The sequence below is a fragment of the Chamaea fasciata genome, unplaced genomic scaffold (genome assembly GCF_029207755.1).
Source record: "Chamaea fasciata isolate MVZ Bird 193981 ecotype frontalis unplaced genomic scaffold, bChaFas1.0.hap1 SCAF_2, whole genome shotgun sequence".
Lineage (NCBI taxonomy): Eukaryota > Metazoa > Chordata > Aves > Passeriformes > Sylviidae > Chamaea > Chamaea fasciata.
The window spans coordinates 43,356,198-43,375,590 of record NW_027094087.1 but is presented as its reverse complement, the minus strand read 5'-3'; the positions used below and the strand labels follow the sequence as shown (position 1 = coordinate 43,375,590).

Sequence of the window (19,393 nt, the reverse complement as noted above, 5' to 3'; positions counted from 1 at the left end):
CGTGAAAAGCATAGTCCCGGGTTGGATCTTCAGGATGTTCACCCTTACCTGGGGACTGCAGCAGCTCTTTTCAGTCGAGCTGCTCTCCTGCTCATCCCAATCCATGTGCTGGACTCATCTGTCCTGTGGAGATAAAGTTGTGTGGGTTTATGAAGATCATACAATTTGGATTTTATGACTGCAGACATCTCCTGTCTCTCCAGCTGCAGGAGGGCAGGATACCTGCTCTCTTCCCAGCTGGAAGCAGAGACCACCTGTTTGGCTCCTGTTGCAGCTGCCTGTGGACAGGCTGAGCAGGAGGAACTCGCAAGGGCTTGCTGAAAGGGTGGAACAAGGGCTTGCACACTGGGACAATGTTGCCCCACTGGTGGCCAGAGCCTTGGCTGAAAACTACAGGACAAAACCAGAGCAGGCAGGAAAATAATGGACAGGAAAATGATGACTCCATCTAGGAGTCTGTGCACTTGAATGTGTGTACATGTGAGGGGCTGAAGAAAGTGCAGAGCCAGAAAGGCATAGATGCAAACCCTCCAGGACAAGCAGGACAAATTATAGTGCCTTTCTTTGATTTACTCTAAAGGAGACCTTCCCATTATGTCATGGGGGAAAGAAACATGGTATTACAGTTTTATGGTGATCAAGGTAAAATTTTGATCTGCCACTCTTTTGATCCAGAAAGCCTGAGCTGGTATAGTGTGATACTGTGTTTTGACAGATGAGAGGGAAAATGAGCAATGCATGAACACACTGTGCTAAGGAGCAGTTACACCTAGAAAGGCCAAGGGAAGCAATCCTGTCTTTTCTGATAGTAGGAAGTGGGAAGCTCACTATAGACAGGCACAGACAGATGTCATTTGCAATCACCTTGCCCATGGATGACAACAATCATAAACAACTGGAAAATATGTGTTTCTTTAGGTTTACACACAATTACTGTCCATTTTCCACACAATTACTGCCTATTTTCTTTTACACATTTGCATATTCATTCCAAATCCTTTCATACACAATTTAACAGAGAGAAAAGAAACTCTCCCTCAAAATTCTTTGTTTTTACGTAAGAAGCTAAACTGTCAATAATAATCACCTTTTCCAAAGACAACTTAAGCATCAGAAAACTCATGGAAGGGCATGGAATTTTTTGTTGTTGTTTGTTTGAGTCACAGTCTTATTTATTTAAAAAAAATTCTAGAGTATCAGTTTTCTAGAAATACGTTTTGGTTGTGACCTTGCGAGATTATTTTCCCCGACAGCCATCACTAAGGTGGGACAGGGGAGACCCACAGCATCCCTAGTTTGGGCTGTTCAGGGATTGCCACAGTGTTGCTGGGAAGGTGCAAAGACAGTTGAGACTCCCATCTCCAGCAGTGCTTGTGAGGTACTTTATCAGAATACTCGATGACTTGACTCTTTCTGAATGCCAGCCAAGGCAATGCATCAGAAGGTGCATGGATTTTTACAGCTACTATCCATGCAGCTGTATTTTAGTAAGTTTTTAAACTAAAGTGATGTTCAGAATCTGAAACATTTTAAACCTTGGCTTGTTTGAGATGTTTTTTCACGTTTTTAATAATAAATTTAGTGGGACAGATTTCCCTCAAACTTGAGCCTGATTATCCCTAATTACTTCTCCTCCCCTGGACATTGCCCCTTCCATTTTCAGCTGGGCATCACTGTTTCCCATTTGGCTACTTCTGATGGTACCATGGGAGCTGAACAAATTTACCCAAGCACTATGATTTCAGAACAGAAAATAGTATTGAGTTAATTTAGAGGCTGACTCAGCAGTTTTCTAGAGGATAACTTAATTTAGAGACAGGATCTGAGTTTTCCATCCCTGAGGTGTTGAAAAGTCGCATCTCTCTCTCAGGTGACTCACTGCATGTCTCAGCCAAGCCCAAAGTCTGCCTGTCCAGGCATGAGACATGGTGATCAGTGTGGCTTCTGTGAAAGTGCAGCAGACTCAGTTGAAAATATTTCTGGGACAAACTTACAAAAATGCTGAATTGCAAATAGCTGCCAACCTTGCCCTCAGGACAACTGATGTAAAATACTGGTTTAGGACTTGACTGTAGCAAAAATCCCACCATGAGGAAAAGAAACGGTTTCTGTCCTGACATTTGGTATGATTATTGCTGCATTGCTCTACAACATGGCTCTCACCTTTCCTTATCAAGTGGATGCCACAAACTCTAAATCAAGTAACATTATCTCTGACATTTTGGCTACTATAGTATCAGATCAAAAGATTTATATTTTGCTCAACATAAAGTAGTTACAGCTTGCCTCAGCTGAGGAGAAAGTCACAAGTGGAATTTGGTGTGATTAAAACAATTTCTTTCTCCTTAAATCAAACGCTGTTCATTATGGTGATTTAGTTCAACCTATCTCTTGTCCTTACCACCTGCTGCTCAGAGATGCCTAGTCAGCTTTTGGCTAGCAAAATAAACTTCTCGAGCAAGTCCCACCAGTGTTCTCATGCTATCAAGGCAAAAATAGAGACTCTGTATGAAGAATTTCAACTTCAGACACATCAGAAATTTGAGCCACCCCCTCCCAAACCCAACAATTTTTACAGTATATACTGAATATGCATCTTTCATTTCCTCAAGGAAACATATCTGTAAGATTTCCAAAGGCAAAAACCATATACATATATACACCCTCAGGCTCATGGATACCTGAAACTGCAATGTATTAACTTGTTCTTGTCAGTTCTCTATAATGTGTATACGAGCTAATTTTGAAGCCTGCTCTGCTTGCAGTCAGTAATAACCTATGCAAAAGTAGCTGAGTACACCCACAGTGATCACAAAATCTGCAAAGAGAAAATTCTTTAGTAGAGATAATATATTTAAACCTCAGGAACCTCCATGCTTATGTACTCTACATTTTCAGAGATGTATATATACCTACGAAGGGCCAGAAAGGTATAAAGGTTAAGGCTGAAAATGGAATTATCAAATCTGCACTAGTCTTTTACACTGTGTCAACATCCAAATGTTTCCTGTTTGTCACCCTTTTTTCCTTCTTGTAGGTAATATGTGATAATAACTTAAAGAATGGAAGTAAACAGAAAAACTGAGAGAAACCAGTGCATCAAATCTGTTCCAAATCTCTCACATAACCCCCCTTCTCACATCCCATACACAGTGTTTTCAAATTGGCCAAGATTTGGTTTACTAATTAAAAGCTACGTCTCTCTATTAAATTGTGATGAGCCATGGTGTGGTGGTAAACCAGCTCTGTGTATAGAAAGTTCTTGAAACCATTACTGTGTTGGCATCGTTCATGCATTTTACAAGTATTAGGTCTGCAATGCAAGCTATGAGAGAAATCTTTTTCAGTTTGGAAAGTAATAAACATCGGGGGGAAAGGATGACCTTCTCACTGAGAACTAATGACAAAATAAACAACCTAAACCACATGGAAAAATAACATAGCTCCCTTGCATATGTGCTCTACATTATGGGAAGTGTAAACACATAAAAAAAAAGATTGGTCAGGTATGAAACAAATGTGTGTATGTCCCTCCCTTCCCTCTACATTAATACAACATTAAGATTGGAAATATGATCATGAAACATCAAGAGGGCAGTGCAATTATGTGCAATAAGCCACATGTGTTTCTAAATGAAAGATCTTGCCAAACAGTCTTGATTACATTTTATGATGGAGTTTTACTATTACTGGACAAAAGCAATGACGTAAAGGAAATATTCTGGGATTTTAGGGAAGCAAATTATAGGGTATCTCACACCAAAGAATAATAATCAAAACTGGCCTCGAAATGAACGTTGTCACATGGATTAAAGCTGGCTGGAAAGCTACAAACACAGAGCTATGAAGCATAACAAGACATTTAGTAGAGAAGCCTCATGATCAGCTGGCCTTCAATTCATTTTGCAGAAAAGCAGGGTCTAACAGCCAGGATCAATGGTAGCCAACCTGCAGGTCAGGGTGATGTACAGACCAGAACAAAGTCTCTGGCCTGCAGCCTGCTTTCTGCTGCCAGCTAGCCTCAAAGTCCCCCAGACACAGGCAGCATGTGAGCACCACTGAGAACAAATGACTAATGGCAGTTATTCAGAAAGAGGAACAAACAACAAATAGGGATGAAACAAGGGAAAACAATTTGGTTTACGCCTGGGAAAATATTCCTTGCTGAAGGTAACTGTAGAAAGCAAAGGGAGAGAAGTGAGATTGTGGCAAGAAAATTTTAACTTTGAGATCAGGCAAATGAAGAGTTCTTGGAGGTTTTTGGATACCGCCATCCTTGACATCCCTCATGTGGGGCAGCTAAGACACCAGTGACTTTTTATCAGCCACAATTGTTGTTCTGAGCTGCACTTCAATTGTCATTTTTATGTTTATTGCCATCCTGTGAAATTTTCTACAGTATTGTGGGATTATTTAGCTGCAGTAACTCTATGGTCTCACTCACAAATGAACATTACCACTTAACTGGTAAGCACCACAGCTGATATAATGCTCCAGTTTACAGGGACTGTGTAAAATTACAGTGCTTTATGCAGAGAGCTGAATGACTTGTGAGCCAAGAAAGCTCCTGGTTCATATTAATTCCCACTTGAGAACAGCAACAACTAGTAGACAAAATGATACTCACTCCACATTGATCAATATATAGGCCAGAAAGAAAATAAATTTTTATAATGAAAACCCTTCCATAAGGTCATCTAGATATTAATTTAGCAGCAGGGTATTACTATTCCCTAACATGGTATATATTGTACAGACCGTTTTATAGTATTCAAAGCCCTAAGTAAAAGAAGGACCCCTCAGTGATGATTGTTAGCTTTCTGGTGTGACCCCCTGGAAGAGCAAATCATTTGTTATCCCCATTGCCATGCTCATAGCTCATTATCTAACGCTCTTATGACAATTACACTCCACATATGCCCACTAGGCAATAAAGCAGCCGAAGCCACAGTCAAGCTCACCTTATTTTCTGCAGTCTTTAAGACATGGAGCTTGAAGAAATACTTTTTTTAGGTTGGGGTAGGCAGCAGCTGGAGGCAGAGCTGAAAACACTCATCCTCTTTGCTGAGCTCCATTTGGTGTATAGTGAGAAACATGGGATAGCCATCCCAGAGCTGAGGGGATGGATGCAAGGGGAGACAAGGATAGAGCATGCTGGTGTTATGGAATGGCCAGGGCTGCCTGGTGGGGTGAAATACCACCAGCAGCGCTCTGTTTTCAGAGGGTTTGAAAGAGGAAGAGGCAGGCAGCTGCAATATTCTGGAATATCTCTGTGATTTAGCAGGTTAATGAGTCTGCAAATGACATCAATCTGCTGGACAGTGTGAGGGGCTGTGGTTTAAGAGTCTGTTTTTTATGTCACAACTTAAAAAGCTGACATTATACCTTCAGATCCAGACTCAGGAGGCAGAGGGGCAGCTCCTACACCCTGTGTGCCACCCCACCACTTCACAAAGCACCCACCACGTTTCCCAGCAAAGTCCTGCAATGTGTAGCACAGCTCTGCATCTGAGTGCCGGCCTCCTCCCACTGGCCCAGTTCTGGGAAGGGATCTTAAATGAAAGGCATCTTTTGGGGGGAGTACAGAGCCTTTCACACTGCTGGAGTGGTCTGGAGGGGCTGGCAGCAGATGGGCAGCAGCACGGCTGTGGTGCTTTGGGACCCCTGTGGTGGAGCAGCCAGGGCTCCAGAATTTGCAGTGTAAACTATGCATGAGGTGCTACGCAGAATTTTTATTATTCTGCCTATGGAAACTTCTCAGAATAAAAAGAAAGGGAGAGCTCTTGCAGTGATGTAATTCCAAGGGTTTTCACTGATAACACTGATGATTTGTAACCATATATCAACCTCCTTTATGGCACCAGCTCCTTCTCAGACATGGTGCTACCCCAGAGGTTTCATTAACATCAGGTTAGAAACCCCTGTTAAAGAAATATGATTTACGAGCATCTTGAGTGTGAATGCAGAGGTGGAGATTTCCCAGATTGTTCTTAATGGGTTTGCATTCAGGTGCAGGAGAAGGAAAGGTAAGCTAGGAAAGGCCTGGACTGCTGATGAATTTGTGGGTGAAATAAGCTTCCTCTAGCAGCTTTTTACTTTTCCTCATTGATGCAGCGAGGTAATTGTAAAATTAGGGCATCCAAAGGAAATTGCAAAGCATTAAATAAAGCACAAAGCCAGAAAATATTGTAGAATAAGCAGATCACGTGACATTAGTGTCAGCTCAATCTTTTGAAACCAGCAGAATTGTCCTGGGAACATAAAAATATGTGTCATTATGTCCCACTGCAAAACACTGGAAATCCTGCAAAACCTACGAGTACATTTTTACACATTTTAATTTCGGTTCAATTGAAACGGATTTTTTTGCTGCCTTGGTTACTGAAATTGGCCTGGTAAGCATAAGACTTAGCCAAACCCCATAATTCACTCATTTTTCTTGACAGGCCTCTCAGGATCAACAGTTTCCACTGACCTGTAAGTCTTCGAGCCAAGAGCAAATCTCTTCAGTGCAGAAATTATTCTGTGAACCTTGAAGAGCAGCAGAATCAACATGATAGTCCTGTGATAACTACTTCAGATTTCTTTTTAATAAATGCCAGTTCTCTCCTTGACAATAATTTTAAGCTGGCTTTTTTTTAGTTTATTTTCTATTTTCATGACCAAGTACACATCCCACAGGCAACTATGTTTTGACAACTGCAAATACATGTGAAGCTGGTAAGTTTGCCATGTCATCTACGTTCCACAAAGATGGTCCAGGAGCATCCAGCAGTGATTATCTATGCTACATGCTTTATTTCTCAGGAATGACATTAGCTTATATCCCAGTTACATTAAAATAATTGTAAGGTGTTTCTGTATTGAAGCTGTGTGCAAAATGTTGTAATGTGTGGCACTGCTGTATTGCTGATGCTGCCCAACCCCATGTCAGAGAGCTGCCTTGAAAGAAAACCTCCTATGAGAACTAGATCATCTAAGTGCAACATTTAAAAAAAGTCATGGGGAAAAAAAGTCACGCTCCCTTAAGAAAAATCATGGCTTTCAGTGAAGTAATTTGAAAATGCAATGCCCCTGATGCCTCCATGTCCCCTCTCGCTGCATGTGGCACTTCTTGACTCAGCAGCTCTGTGGCTGCGAGCTCTGAACCTCTTCTTCCTCCCCATCTCCTTCCACCCCTTCCAGTCCTCTCTGCTGTTACTCTGACCCAAATCCTCTGCTTTCACGGCAATGAACATTTTCACTCTTCCAGCCATCTGAAGGAATCTTTCTTCGACGCTGTGTCAACCATTTTTTTCATATTTTAGTTTTCCTACTTTGTGATCTAAAAAGTTTAATTTTTAACAAAGTTTATGCAACAGTCTTTTGTTTTGAAGGATCTGGCATTTTTGGCAGAGACATTGAAATTGAATGACCTTTAGGGTCTCCCCCAGCCCGAATCATTCTATGGTTCTATGATTACAGTAACAACCTTTTTTTTCCCCTCAAGCTTGAATCGTAAAATAATTCAAGCCCACTATTGTCCTACAGCTGAGCTTTCCACCCCAATGTGTGCACCTCAGTAGTGATAACCTTTCTGTCAATTAAATTAACAGAATTTAAAAGCAAAAACCATTTGGCTTTGCTTGATAACCAGGGCCCATATCCTGGTGGTTCAGGAGGAATGCTGGGTCACAGCTTTCATATTGAGAAATAAGTGTGATAGGAATATCTGCTGGAATCTCATCTAAACTTAAACTATCCAAATATTTTAATAGCTCCATGTATATTTTCTGAGTTCAACAGTTATAATGCCACTTAAGAAATATAAAATGAATGTATTTAACTTTGCTAAATGGCTTTCCATATCATGGAGAATAAAAAACGTTTTTGTAAATTATCAAGGATGGACTGCCAACCTCCCTGTACCTCTCCCCACAGCTACACCTGTCTTCAGTTAATAAAAAAGCAGGGAAACATTTGGGTTGGAAGTGTGGTGTGAAAGGAAGAGAAACATGTGCACATCATCCTTACAAACAAAACATATCCTGCTTTGGAAATGATGATTTAGAAAGGAAACATACCAAAATGGAAAGAATTCAGAAAACAAGATGGATCGAGGATCAGGAATCATGGACGGCAAGGAAAGCTGAAGGATTTGGTATTGTTTAGTCTAGAAATAAGGGTTGTGGGGACACAATGTCCAAATATGTAGAAGGTAGCTCTAAGGAGGAAAGAATAAACTCTGTTCATATCCCCTGGCGTTAGGACATGTTGTCATAGGCTTAGCTGAGGAGGAGATGGTTTCATCAGGGAAAACAGTTCCCAGCTGAGGTGACAATGAAGAGACAGGCTCACGAGGGAGGCCTACATCCCCATCACCCCTCATTTCTAAGAACAAGTAATAGAGGATAGACCGAGGGAAAGCTGCCTGATGATGAGGTTAGGTGATCTTCTTAAGTCCTTCCTAAGTCTGCTTCTTACAATTACTGTGTTGGACTCAGGAACAGCTTGGATACACTCCCAAGCTGTTGTTTTTTCCCTAAAACATTAGAATGCTCTAAGAAGCAGTTGTGAGGCAGAGTGACTGTGGTAGAAGCCTGGTAGAGGCTTTGAGCATTCCTCTGCCTTGCCCCTGCTGGCCTCCCCTCTCTAGAGATTACACCCTCTCACACTGCAGTAAAAGCCAAACTCCATTTGAAGGTCGGCAGTCCTCATCATCCACATCAGACAGAGGATCCAGAATTTTCAGCCTTCATGGTATTTTGTTTCTGTGGCAAGGTTTTGGTAGCATGTGTGTGGAGGCTACAGGGGTGGCCTCTGTGAGAAGCTGCCAGAAGCTTCCCCCACTTCCAATGGAACCAATGACAGCCGGACTCCAAGACAGACCCACCACTGGCCAAGGATGAGCCCATCAGCAACAGAGAAGAGTAAAGCTTTGTAAGCACTTAGCATCCAACCAGGGTCACCCCACCACACTCGTGTAACAGACCATTTAATCTCTAAAATGCTGGGGGTGCTGTTCAGCTGAGACAGGCAGGAAAGCCAAGACCCTGCTCAATGGAATGCAGTGAAGTCTGGGCTCCCACCTTGGCTTACAGAGGCTGAAGATATGTACATCAAGTTATATGGAGTAATTCAACATTCTTTAAGAAAAATAGAGCTGTTTCCTTTTGGATCCCAAGTGAGTGGGAGGATGTCTAGTTCATTTTTTATTCATCTGAATCACTTCTGAAAGCATCCCTAGTCTTGCAGTGAAAAATTTTGCAGTGTGTTACGAAAGAACAACTAAAAATCTTGTCCATCATTTTTTTAAATGTCTGTCATTCACAATGTGACAGTCTCACCAGCTATTAGGAAAAGGGAGTCCTCTATGGTGAATGGAAAATAGTAAATCCAGGGTGAGATCAGAAGTACAATACAATCCACCAGCATGTTCAAAACACAAACTGACAAAAAATACTGCCCTCAGGGTTCTTAAACACACTCACAGTAAAAACTGTCTGGTTTGTGAATTAGAGAGACAGAGAAAGTGATGCCTGAAATGGATACAGAGCAAGGAAGATAATGTGACAACTTTTATGGATGAGTGTATGTTACACTCGAAAGGGTCCCCTGTTCATAGGAGCTTCCTTCATGTTTCCTAAAGAGCCAATGTCAACAGTCCACTTTCTGCTTGCAATAAATTTAAGTCCCATCAGCCATAAAACAAAGATGCCCTATTCTCAGTTCAACCTCAATGACTTCCCATTCTGGTTACTATAAACGTTTCTGTTATGAATGTATAATTCTCACCAGTCCCTTGTATGCCAACCTGACTCATGTTACCTAATTTATCACTCTGTGCCTCAAACCACTGAAGTGGGGATTTGGCTATCTATGTGGCCAGGGTTTTGTGGAGCTCCAGGGAGTCTGTTGGCAACACCTGGCTGTAACACAAAAAATAGTTCAGGTTATTTATGATCTGTATGCTGATAACCCTGTTTCTCAACTGTAATTTTGGGACCAGAATCTGAAAATACCCTCCCCCACCAAAGTTTAGGTGATAGAATGCCTTTCTCAAGAACATGTTGAATATGAATAGAAACAAACCCTGATGCTGAGTATCACAGTGGGTGCTGAGGACCCTGGGTTTTCCAGGGCTCGGGTACTGTGATGTGTACATTGAGATCCAATAAGATTCAAGCTTACACTGAAGAGATGTGTGCTCTGCACATATTCGAACACTTAGTAGATGTTTCCTAAGGTCAGCTTCCTTTGTCTTAATGGCACCGACCTTTCATACTCAGGATTAAGCTGCAGTTTCAGTTCTGTGTGTTCCCACCCACAACCCACCTACCTGAGAGCAAAGTTAAACTGCTCCAGGCACAAGTGCTCAGATTATGTTTGGAAATGTTTCACACAAAGGGAAGAGATTAGGCTTTATTTTAAATGAAATGCTATCCTTTCATGTGTAATACTTAGCTCCTCTGTGATGTCCTTGTGAATGAATATCCCGTTACTGACTTTAAACTTTACCTCGCAATTTGCAATTGAACGACTGAACTCTGGACAACGACAGTAAGAAAATCTTCAGTGCAGAGAAAACAAAAATAAACAATCTTATGAGTGTTTGAACGTGAACGAAAGAAGTAAGGCATAAAAATGAGAAGGAAGATATAGGAAAAACAGGGAAAATGTGCATGGTAGGAAAATCCAAATGTCACTTGCTTCTGGGAGGCGTTGATATTGGGCCATACACACATTGAGATACTTATGCCAGCCATATTTGCTCACAAGCATAGTACTGGTTTAACTGCACTGATTAAAAAAATCAAACTTAATTAAATCAGAGCAATGTTTGCATGCAGGAAGCATGCAGCCCTTCAAAGGCAAACTTCCCTTTGATGTGCTGGACTGAATTTCACAGAGCATATGTAATAAGGCTGAAGGGGATATTAAGAATTGGTAGAATCATTGGCTGGTTCATCCAGAAGGCTGGAACATAAAAGTCTTCCCTTGTATCTGGGCAGCAGGTGTAGCCATGGGAGGATGGCTCTAGACGGCCACAGTGGTGATCCCGTGTGGAGCACCCAGCGCTCAGACTCTCCGTGTACTGCACTGTGCCTGTTTCTACAGCTGAGCTGTCAGCTGGGCTCCCCATTCAGTGTGCACACTCATCCCTGCTGCTGGAAACATGCCATGTGCTGCAAACTTGGACTCCACATTCACATGGCACCACCTGTATTTCTGGGGTAGCGAGAGAGAGTAGCTCTCTGTTTATTTGACAAGCTTTGGCAGAACAGCCCAAGTGAGGTGTTTCCCAGCCCTTAAGGAGCCTCTGAGGCAGAGCATCTGGCACAAAAGGCCCTGCAAACTTTATTGCTTGGGAAGGGACAGAATGGGGTGCTTCCTGTTAATGTGATACTATCTGCACAAAACATTAATAACTGCTGTGACCTGAATCCCAGGATGTTAATGAATTCCACTTAGCGGTTACTCGCATAGCATTTAGCAGTTTTATTAGCAATTTGCTATCAAAACAGAAAGGCAGGACTTCGTACCTGGGCCACCTTCTACCCAAACCCTTTGACACCAGAGCAGAGAGGATGCTCTCAGCTTACCACAACCGACTGGGAAAGGAGCAGCAGTAAACACCATGAAGATGAGCAACAAAGGATTCACACTGTAGGGTAAATACCTGCCCCTAACAGCTCCTGTGCTGAGTTCATTCCATTCATCCTGTTTCCTTCTCCAAGCTTTCATTTCAGCTCAGCTTTTCTTCATCTGAGTATCTCCAATCTGTCCAGGATATGGTCTTATTTTTAGCTGTTCACAGTGCACGAGCAGCACAAGATTCTAGGTACTGGGATATTAAAACAGAAAGTCATTGCATCAGATCTCAGTGAAATACAACTGCCCCTGGAGTTTCCAATTCAGATCAACTTCATGTCTTTAATTGCATGGGGCACTTGTGAGATTCATAAAATTAGTGTTCAGGCAACTGTGCCCTTTTGGGGCAGATTTGACAGAACCATGGGTTTTTAGTGCAGGTTAAGTACTGTTCATTCATTTATAGCCTCACACAGTTCCTCAGATACCAAATTTTTCTTGGATGTCTGCTAGTGCTAATGTGCTTGGAAAGCTCATAAAACCCAGAGGTAGCAGCAGCCTGTGTATCTTGCATTTGCTAACAGTTCACTCTGGGTTCCTCTGATGTGGCAGATTTATAGGGGTCATATTTCCACCTGGATGGGTTTGCCCATGAATAATTCTCCCGTCTTGTGTACAAAAGTGATTTTCCTACAACACCCATATATTTCTCTGTCCCAGTTCTCCCCCTGTCTCTCTGGCATGTTTCTTCACACCACACCGTGGTCAAGGCAACAGAAAGAAAATCTTTCTATGAACATGCATGTTATTTTCTGAGCCTTCTATGTCTTTTTTGAGGGGGGTAGGACTCAAGCAGGATTTTAGCCGGTGGTGATATTGGTGCAGTTTAAGGATGATCTGGTGCAATTGTACACCTTGTCCTTTCATTGCTCATACCAACACAGGTCAGAAATACCCAGGCTGATGCTAAAACCCTGATAGCATGAGAAGCAGCACACGGTAGGTGCCCCATAGCCTGGGCAATGTCACAGCGTGCCTGCTTTGTGCTATGGGGTGGCAGGGACTGGGGTGGCTTAGGCAGCAACAGCCCTGTCCTCATGCCTGGCCCCACACCAGCCCATCTGGGATTTTCTTTATCCTTGGACAAACTCTGAGAAAGAGCTGGTGATTTTCCTACTGGGAATCTCTGCACAGAGGCAGTTTAACCATCAAGCAGAGACAGTTCTGGGAATTCTGCACAGGCTGCAATTGCATCCTGTTCACAGCCTTGATCACACCCCCAATTTTCAAGATTCTCTCAAAATCCAAATGAAAACCAACAAAGTCCTGATCTGCCAGAAAGAAACTGTTGGTCAAACTCTGAACAGTCTTTAGGGAAACCCTATTTCTCCCGTTTCCCATTTTCGGCAGTTCTTAGCAGGTTCATTTATTTTTACCCTTTGAGACTAATCACGGTAAGACACGACACCCACTTGCTGCTCGCGTCACATCAGGCAAGGTGCTCCAGGCTGCCTGTAGATTGCTTCTGTACTCTGCATGCTTCCTCCTGGTCATTTGTGCTCCAGCAAGGGGAAGGGATGCTTGTAAAACCCTGCTCCCTCCCAGTCACTCCTGCCACTTCACACCTCCTATGCCAAACTTCCTGTCCACTTTTCTGGCAGAGGAGGTTAAGGAAAGGTATGGAAACGTTGACTCCAGAGAAGAACTGAAGCTAACAAAAACATGTTGGCAGTATGTTTGCATATGTAAACATACTTGTGCTTCAAAGAGAAGAAAGCTTCTCCATCTTGATCACAAAACAACAAGATTTTGATCTATTTGCATCTGTGAGTAGGTGAAAGGGTCAGAATTCAATGAAGAGTGTAGGAAATGCGCTCATGGTAGTAGGTAAAAGAATACCTCTATGCACGTGCAAGCATTTCAGAAATCTTATGCAACATTTCCTTTTCATATAAACATATACATACAGACCCGTTTCCAAAATGTCACTGAGAATATCACTTGCAAATGTTTTTGGAAAGGAGGCTGTCAAATTGCTAAATATATTCTGTGCTTTGAATAGGCATTTTGCACCGTTTCTTTTCTACCCTGATAAATCTTTTCTTAGCCCTCCCACAGAAATTCGAAGACCTGCCTGGGGATGGCATCCGGCTGGGTTGAATGCTCATCCCCATGTTATAGAGCCGGGTGCTGTGCCAGGGGAAGCCTATGACCCTGCTTGTTCCCTCCTTGCTGCCAACCGCTCACAGGACTGGCGTGGTGGAAGAGGATGAAGGACAAGAAACAGGGACATGACCAAAGGGATGGGAGTGGAAGGCAGGGAGAAGCTGTAAGAGCACCAGCAAAAGGTCTGCACTGCCTGTGGGGACGGGCACTCACAGCTGGCCTGACGCCTGGCCCGCACCAAGGCCCAGATGTGCAGAAATCAGCTGACATCATGGTTTTCAGAGACTCATGCTTTAAAAATTCAGAAGGCTTTTTTATATACTATTTTGCCTAAGTGATGAATGGCCATCTGTCTGTAAATTAGTACAGACACCAAGAATGCATCATTTCAAGGTTTCACACTTCAGCTGAAAGACCTTACACAGGCGACGAAGGGGAAATGGTGCAACTCATGACACATTAACACACGCACTACAGACAAACCTCTGCCCTAACCATCCACTGCTTTCCCAAAGATACCAGGGGCAGCCTGCTGGGCTTTCTGAAATCAGACACAGTGTCATCCAAGAGCAATTTCCTGGTGGTCACAGATATCTATGATTTTCTTTTTATTGGTCAGTCGTACATTAGGGTGAAAAAGTCAGGTCAGATCCACAAAATCTCAGGGCTTTGGAGGAGGCAGAAGAACTCATACTGCATTCCAGACTTAAATATTTCATCTCTTCTTACTTACATTATTCCACTAACTTGCAAAAATGAGGGAACAAGAGGGCAGATGCCCACATCAATCTCAACAAAGAATCACTGAAGCACTTTTACATGGACATGCTGAACCTAAATAATGCATCCAGGGTAGCTACACAACATGGAACCAAATTCATCATTTACTACTATTTTAGTCTTTATGGCAAGAGCCACGGCCACCAAGCCGCGGAAGCAGCACATCCATTTTTGCTTCCAGGAGGAGAACCAGCTTGGGTTCTCCAGATGAAAAGTAACCTTGTTAAAGCTGAATCTATTCCCAATCCAATTCACCACAGGGATGTAAAAACTCTTCATGCAGAAGGAAAGTGGTGGTTTTGGAAAAGCTGCACATGAGATGGTAGCATCTTTCTCTTTTTACTTTTTATGATCAACGTGGGAGAAAATGCATGTAGAGTCTGTAACAGCTAGAAAGGCTGGAGATAAAAATATCCCTCTCAAAGTGTAGGAAGAGTTAGAACCTCCTGGGTGATCAGGAGTAGCCCCTCACTGTTGAAGACACCACGTTTAATGAGGGTATACAATAATGTACCAACATAACAGCTGTATCAAATCACCACCAGAGAGCTGCACCTTCTGCTCCTGGCTGGCAGGGATCCTCCACAACCTCTTCCTCTTAGGATCAGTACGATCATTACACTTTCTTCCTTTCTCCAGCTGAGATTTATTTATAGCCTACTTACAACCATTTGTTCTTGAGCCAACACCATCCATTAGGGGAACTAGTGGTTCCTCCTCCTTATTGCTCACGGTTTTCTGGAGCACGATGGGATCCCCGGCCTCCCCCAGTGCACTGGAAGCCTGTGGTGCCATGGTCGCTTCTCCTCTGCCCTAGGGACCCCCACACCTGCGCCCAACCCACGGCTTGCTCCTCAGAGAGAGACCCTCCCGCGAGGGGGGATCTGGGGAGAACCATGCCTCGTGCTGAACTGGCTGCTGCAGGGACATACGGGGTACCACAGTTCTGGCGCAGTGCAACACCCGCCCCACTGCTGGGATCCTACAGCAGCCCCCCAGTGCTCTGACCCTGCAACAGGCACCGCAGCACCGTAACCCCCCAACGCGTCCCGCAGCGCCCCGCCCCGGGCACACCCGCGACATCCCCGGGACCCCGCGGCCCCCGACTCCGCAGCGCGCGCAGGCGCGGGCCGCGAGCGCGCGCACCGCCGCCCACCGCCCTCGCCGTACCCCCGCGCCCCCCGGAGGCCGCGCATGCGCGCAGCCGCCCTCCCGCTGCCAGACCCCCCCGTACAGAGAGGGGCCCGGGGCGGCCGAGGGGGGCGTGGCCTCCGAGGGCGTGTCCCGCGGGGGCGTGTCCCGCGCGCGGGGGGCGTGGCGCGGCGCGGCGCGCCCTGTCCATGGTGCGGGCGGCGGCGCGGGTGTCGCCGCGGCGGGAGCGCGGCGGCGCGGGGCTGTATGGACGTGATGTCCCCGCAACAGGAGCACCTCGGCCCGGGCCGCTCGTCCTCGGTGAGCGGCGAGAGCAGGGGCTTCGCCGCCGCCGACAGTAAGAAGGTGAGGCCGCCCCCGGAGACCACACGGGAAAGCGCCCCCCGGCCCTCGCCCCTGTCCCGGAGCTTCCCGCGGCGGGCACCGCAGGTCAGCGCGGCCCCATCGCGCGCTCCGCCGCGCCATCTCCCTGGGTCCTGCACGCTGCCGTCGGAGCCGGGGTCGGGGGAGCCGCTGGCGGAGCCGAGGCTGTCGGCGGGAAGGGTTCGTGCCCGGGCTCCCCGGGGAGCTGGGAGTGCGGCGGTGCCCAGTGTGGCCGAGGGGCATCTGACGGGTGGATAACCCGGGGACCTCGGCGGGGTGCCGGCACGCATGTGCCGGGAGCACAGGGAGGCTGCTGCCTGGATGTCCGGGGTAGGTAAGGAACGCCGCTGCACAGCTGTCCCGGGGAGCTCGGGAAGGGTTTGCTGGATGCTGTTCGGTGGAGTCACAGGGCTTTGCTGCATGGATTTCCCGGTTATCTGCCGCGGAGCGTGTTGCTGCATGGATGTGCCGGAGCGATAAGAGGGTTTGCTACATGGATTTCGTGGGGAGACCTAAAGGACGTTTTGCTGGATGGATTTTTGGAGGTTTTGCTCGGTGGGTATCAGAGAGAGCTGGGGAGAGGTTTGCAGAGTGGTTATCCCGGGGATCGAAGGGGGATCTGCTGCATGTGTGCCTAGAGAGAGCGAAGGAAGGGTTTGGTAGAGATGAGGGTATTTGGTGGCTGCTCTCGCACGTGCTTTGTGAAAGATAAATATAAGAAGCTTCCTGAAGAAGCACCTTGTGCAAAGTGTATACAACTGATAGCAGAAGAGTCTCATCCCATCTTCAAAACCGCTTGTAAAATCTGTTCGATGTCTCAAATTGCTATTCATCGTCTGATACAATCAAGTGCAAAATGCTCTCTTCTGCATACAGCCAAGCACTTGTTTCTGCCTTCTAGTTAGCTGTAACAAGCGAGCTGTAATAACCAGATTCCTCCTGCTGTATAAAACAGGAATTCGTTTTTTCTCCTGGGTTTAGCAAGTGCTGTCGTGTTTTTCTATCCAAAGTAGAGCTGGTACCTTGCTGCCTTGCAGATTTTGCTTGACAATGACATTCAAATCTATTCACTGCCTTGTCTTTAGAGGTGCACTTCAGATGACTGCTAAATAAGCTGGCAGGATTAGAATGACTGGCCAGGTTTCAGTGTCCCTAAGTGAATCTGCCCACCTGGTGACAATTTAGGATGGTCGTAAAGTCTGAACTTGTGTCCAGTCCTGTGGCTAAGCAGTCACTGGGATTTTGCTGGCCATGGCACAGCAGTGCAGAGGAAAGTCCTGATGATGTGTCTCTTCGAGCTGGGAGGTGATGCTGTGTGTTTTCATGGGTTGTGTCTGTGTATGCTGTGTCCCACCAAGCCACGTAGTGCTCCAGCCTAATTGCAGCCCTGGGGAACCTCTAATGGCAGCTGCTGTCAATGGTGGAATGGTTGCCTGGAGAGAGTTTGGCCAAGATTTCTACTACACTTTGCTGCAGTTAATACCTGTTTGGTTTCTGAACTGGGCATGTGATAAACCTACACAAGGTGGTGGAGTACCTTCTGCTGCCCAGCTGAACAAAATGTCGGCGTAGATACCCTCTCCAAGTACTGTGATCTATTTTGAGAGGGCTACATGTGCAGCTTTGATTTTTGTCAAACATTTATTTCATTTTTGCTGAAGACAGAATACCATGTACCTTCCAACCTAGCAGAGCCCTGATGCTAGGCACCCACCTGAAATGAGAAGTTATGTTCAAGTACTGCAAAGGTGAACATTTTTATCATGCAAGTTCCACTTCATTATTCAGCATTCTGAGGACAAATATTAATGGTAGCACTTGTGTTTCCTATTCCTGCTCCAAAGAGCCCACAGTCAAAGGAATGCAGACCTTGTTTTTGCCAACGCTGACAAGAGAGCAGGGATACTTTTTACAGATCTTGGCAGCCCTTTTGGAATTCCTCCGTGTGGAGGCACATGCAGCGGGGGTACAGATGGAGATCCTCCTGTGGAGAAGCAGCTTGAGACCCTGGCTGGGCCCTGCAGCATATGGCAGCTTTGTACACCATGCACAGCCAACACAGGCAGCCACCAACATCCAGCCAACAGCTCAGATGCTTGTCCACGGTTGTGGTGCTTCCTTGAGACTACTAGCATGCCACCTCCTTTTGCCTCTCTGAGGAAGAAGATTCCTACCTTTATCCATGTACAGGAGAGGAGTATTCCTAATTTTGGGTGAAGCTGGATCTCAGTGACAGTTCAAATATTTCTTTTACTATTTGAGTCCTTTGGACTGTATATATACCTCATTGTTGTCTTCCAGTCAGTGCCAAAGCATCATTTTTTTCACAATACAGAAAATCTTTTTTGGTTCCAGGGAGATTGCCTTGTTTGTATTGGTTACATACAGTGAAATGGAAGAATGTGTTGGCAAGAAATCAGTTTTGATACTGGTGACACAGCATGTCAAATTAAACAGTTTTGTTGCAAATATCTATTTAACATCAACTGTTTTACTTTCTGGAAAAGGCTACCCCTAAATATGTGATGCTAGGTGACCACTGAACCTTTCTCCCTTTTTATTATCGTGACTACATTTCCTCAAATTAGCTGAGATTTGCTGCATTGTTCTGTGGTTTTCTGAACTCCTACTTCATCGTCTGCTTGGCTGTCAAAACGAAGCTGAAGGATCACGTGCTTGATCACATCACAGAACCAGAACAGGGACAGAAAATGTCTGGGGCTTTTTTCATGTATTTTATGTGACCATTTGAACTAATATCCTGGAAACGTTTCTTTGCCTGTTCTTGGCATGCAAAGTAATTTGCACTGCTAGCCTACCTCACAGTCTGTGGGAGGTTCTCTCTGTTAAATGCTTACAAGTCACTCAAGACACTCTGCTAAAAGGTGACATCGAAGTGCAGTGTTTTAATTAATGCTTTTGGAAATTTCTGGGCTAGTTTCCCTCCTTTACTGGACTTACTGGAGTCACTGCAGTCACTGTGTGTGATTGACCTCCAGAGAAGTTCTGTATTGACTGTTAACTTTGCGACCAATACCAGTAAATTGATGCAACTCTGAAGTGGATTGAAGTAGCATAAGTGATTATAGTGATAGAGCTTATCTCTAGAAATTTGTCAAAATGAACTATGCAGCAGAAATGTCTTTTATGCCAATGTAACTGTGTCAGCAGCAGCAGCTGGATCGTTTAACCGTATTTATAAGTTCCTGGTGTTTCACTTCTCTCTTTTCAGAGGGACTAGATTCCAACCAACCCTGAATATTTTACACAAAACAATATCTGGTAGCACAAGGAGTCACTCCTAGGATTTTTGTTGCCTCCTTGAAGGTTTCGAATAACTGCTTAAAATGTTTTGGAGGCT

At 44.8% G+C, this 19,393-nt stretch overlaps 1 protein-coding gene across 2 annotated transcripts in view; it reads left to right on the top strand.

The window, feature by feature from the left end:
- Positions 1-15,912: 15,912 nt before the first annotated feature.
- The window catches only part of ARHGAP20 (Rho GTPase activating protein 20), a 57,802-nt gene continuing 54,321 nt past the window's right edge, over positions 15,913-19,393 (top strand). Inside the window, exon 1 of one of the 2 annotated variants that reach the window (XM_066175810.1) lies at positions 15,913-16,014. In XM_066175810.1, coding sequence (XP_066031907.1) covers positions 15,916-16,014 — 99 coding nt within the window. In that variant the 5' untranslated portion in view covers positions 15,913-15,915. The other variant, XM_066175811.1, reaches the window with a different exon arrangement.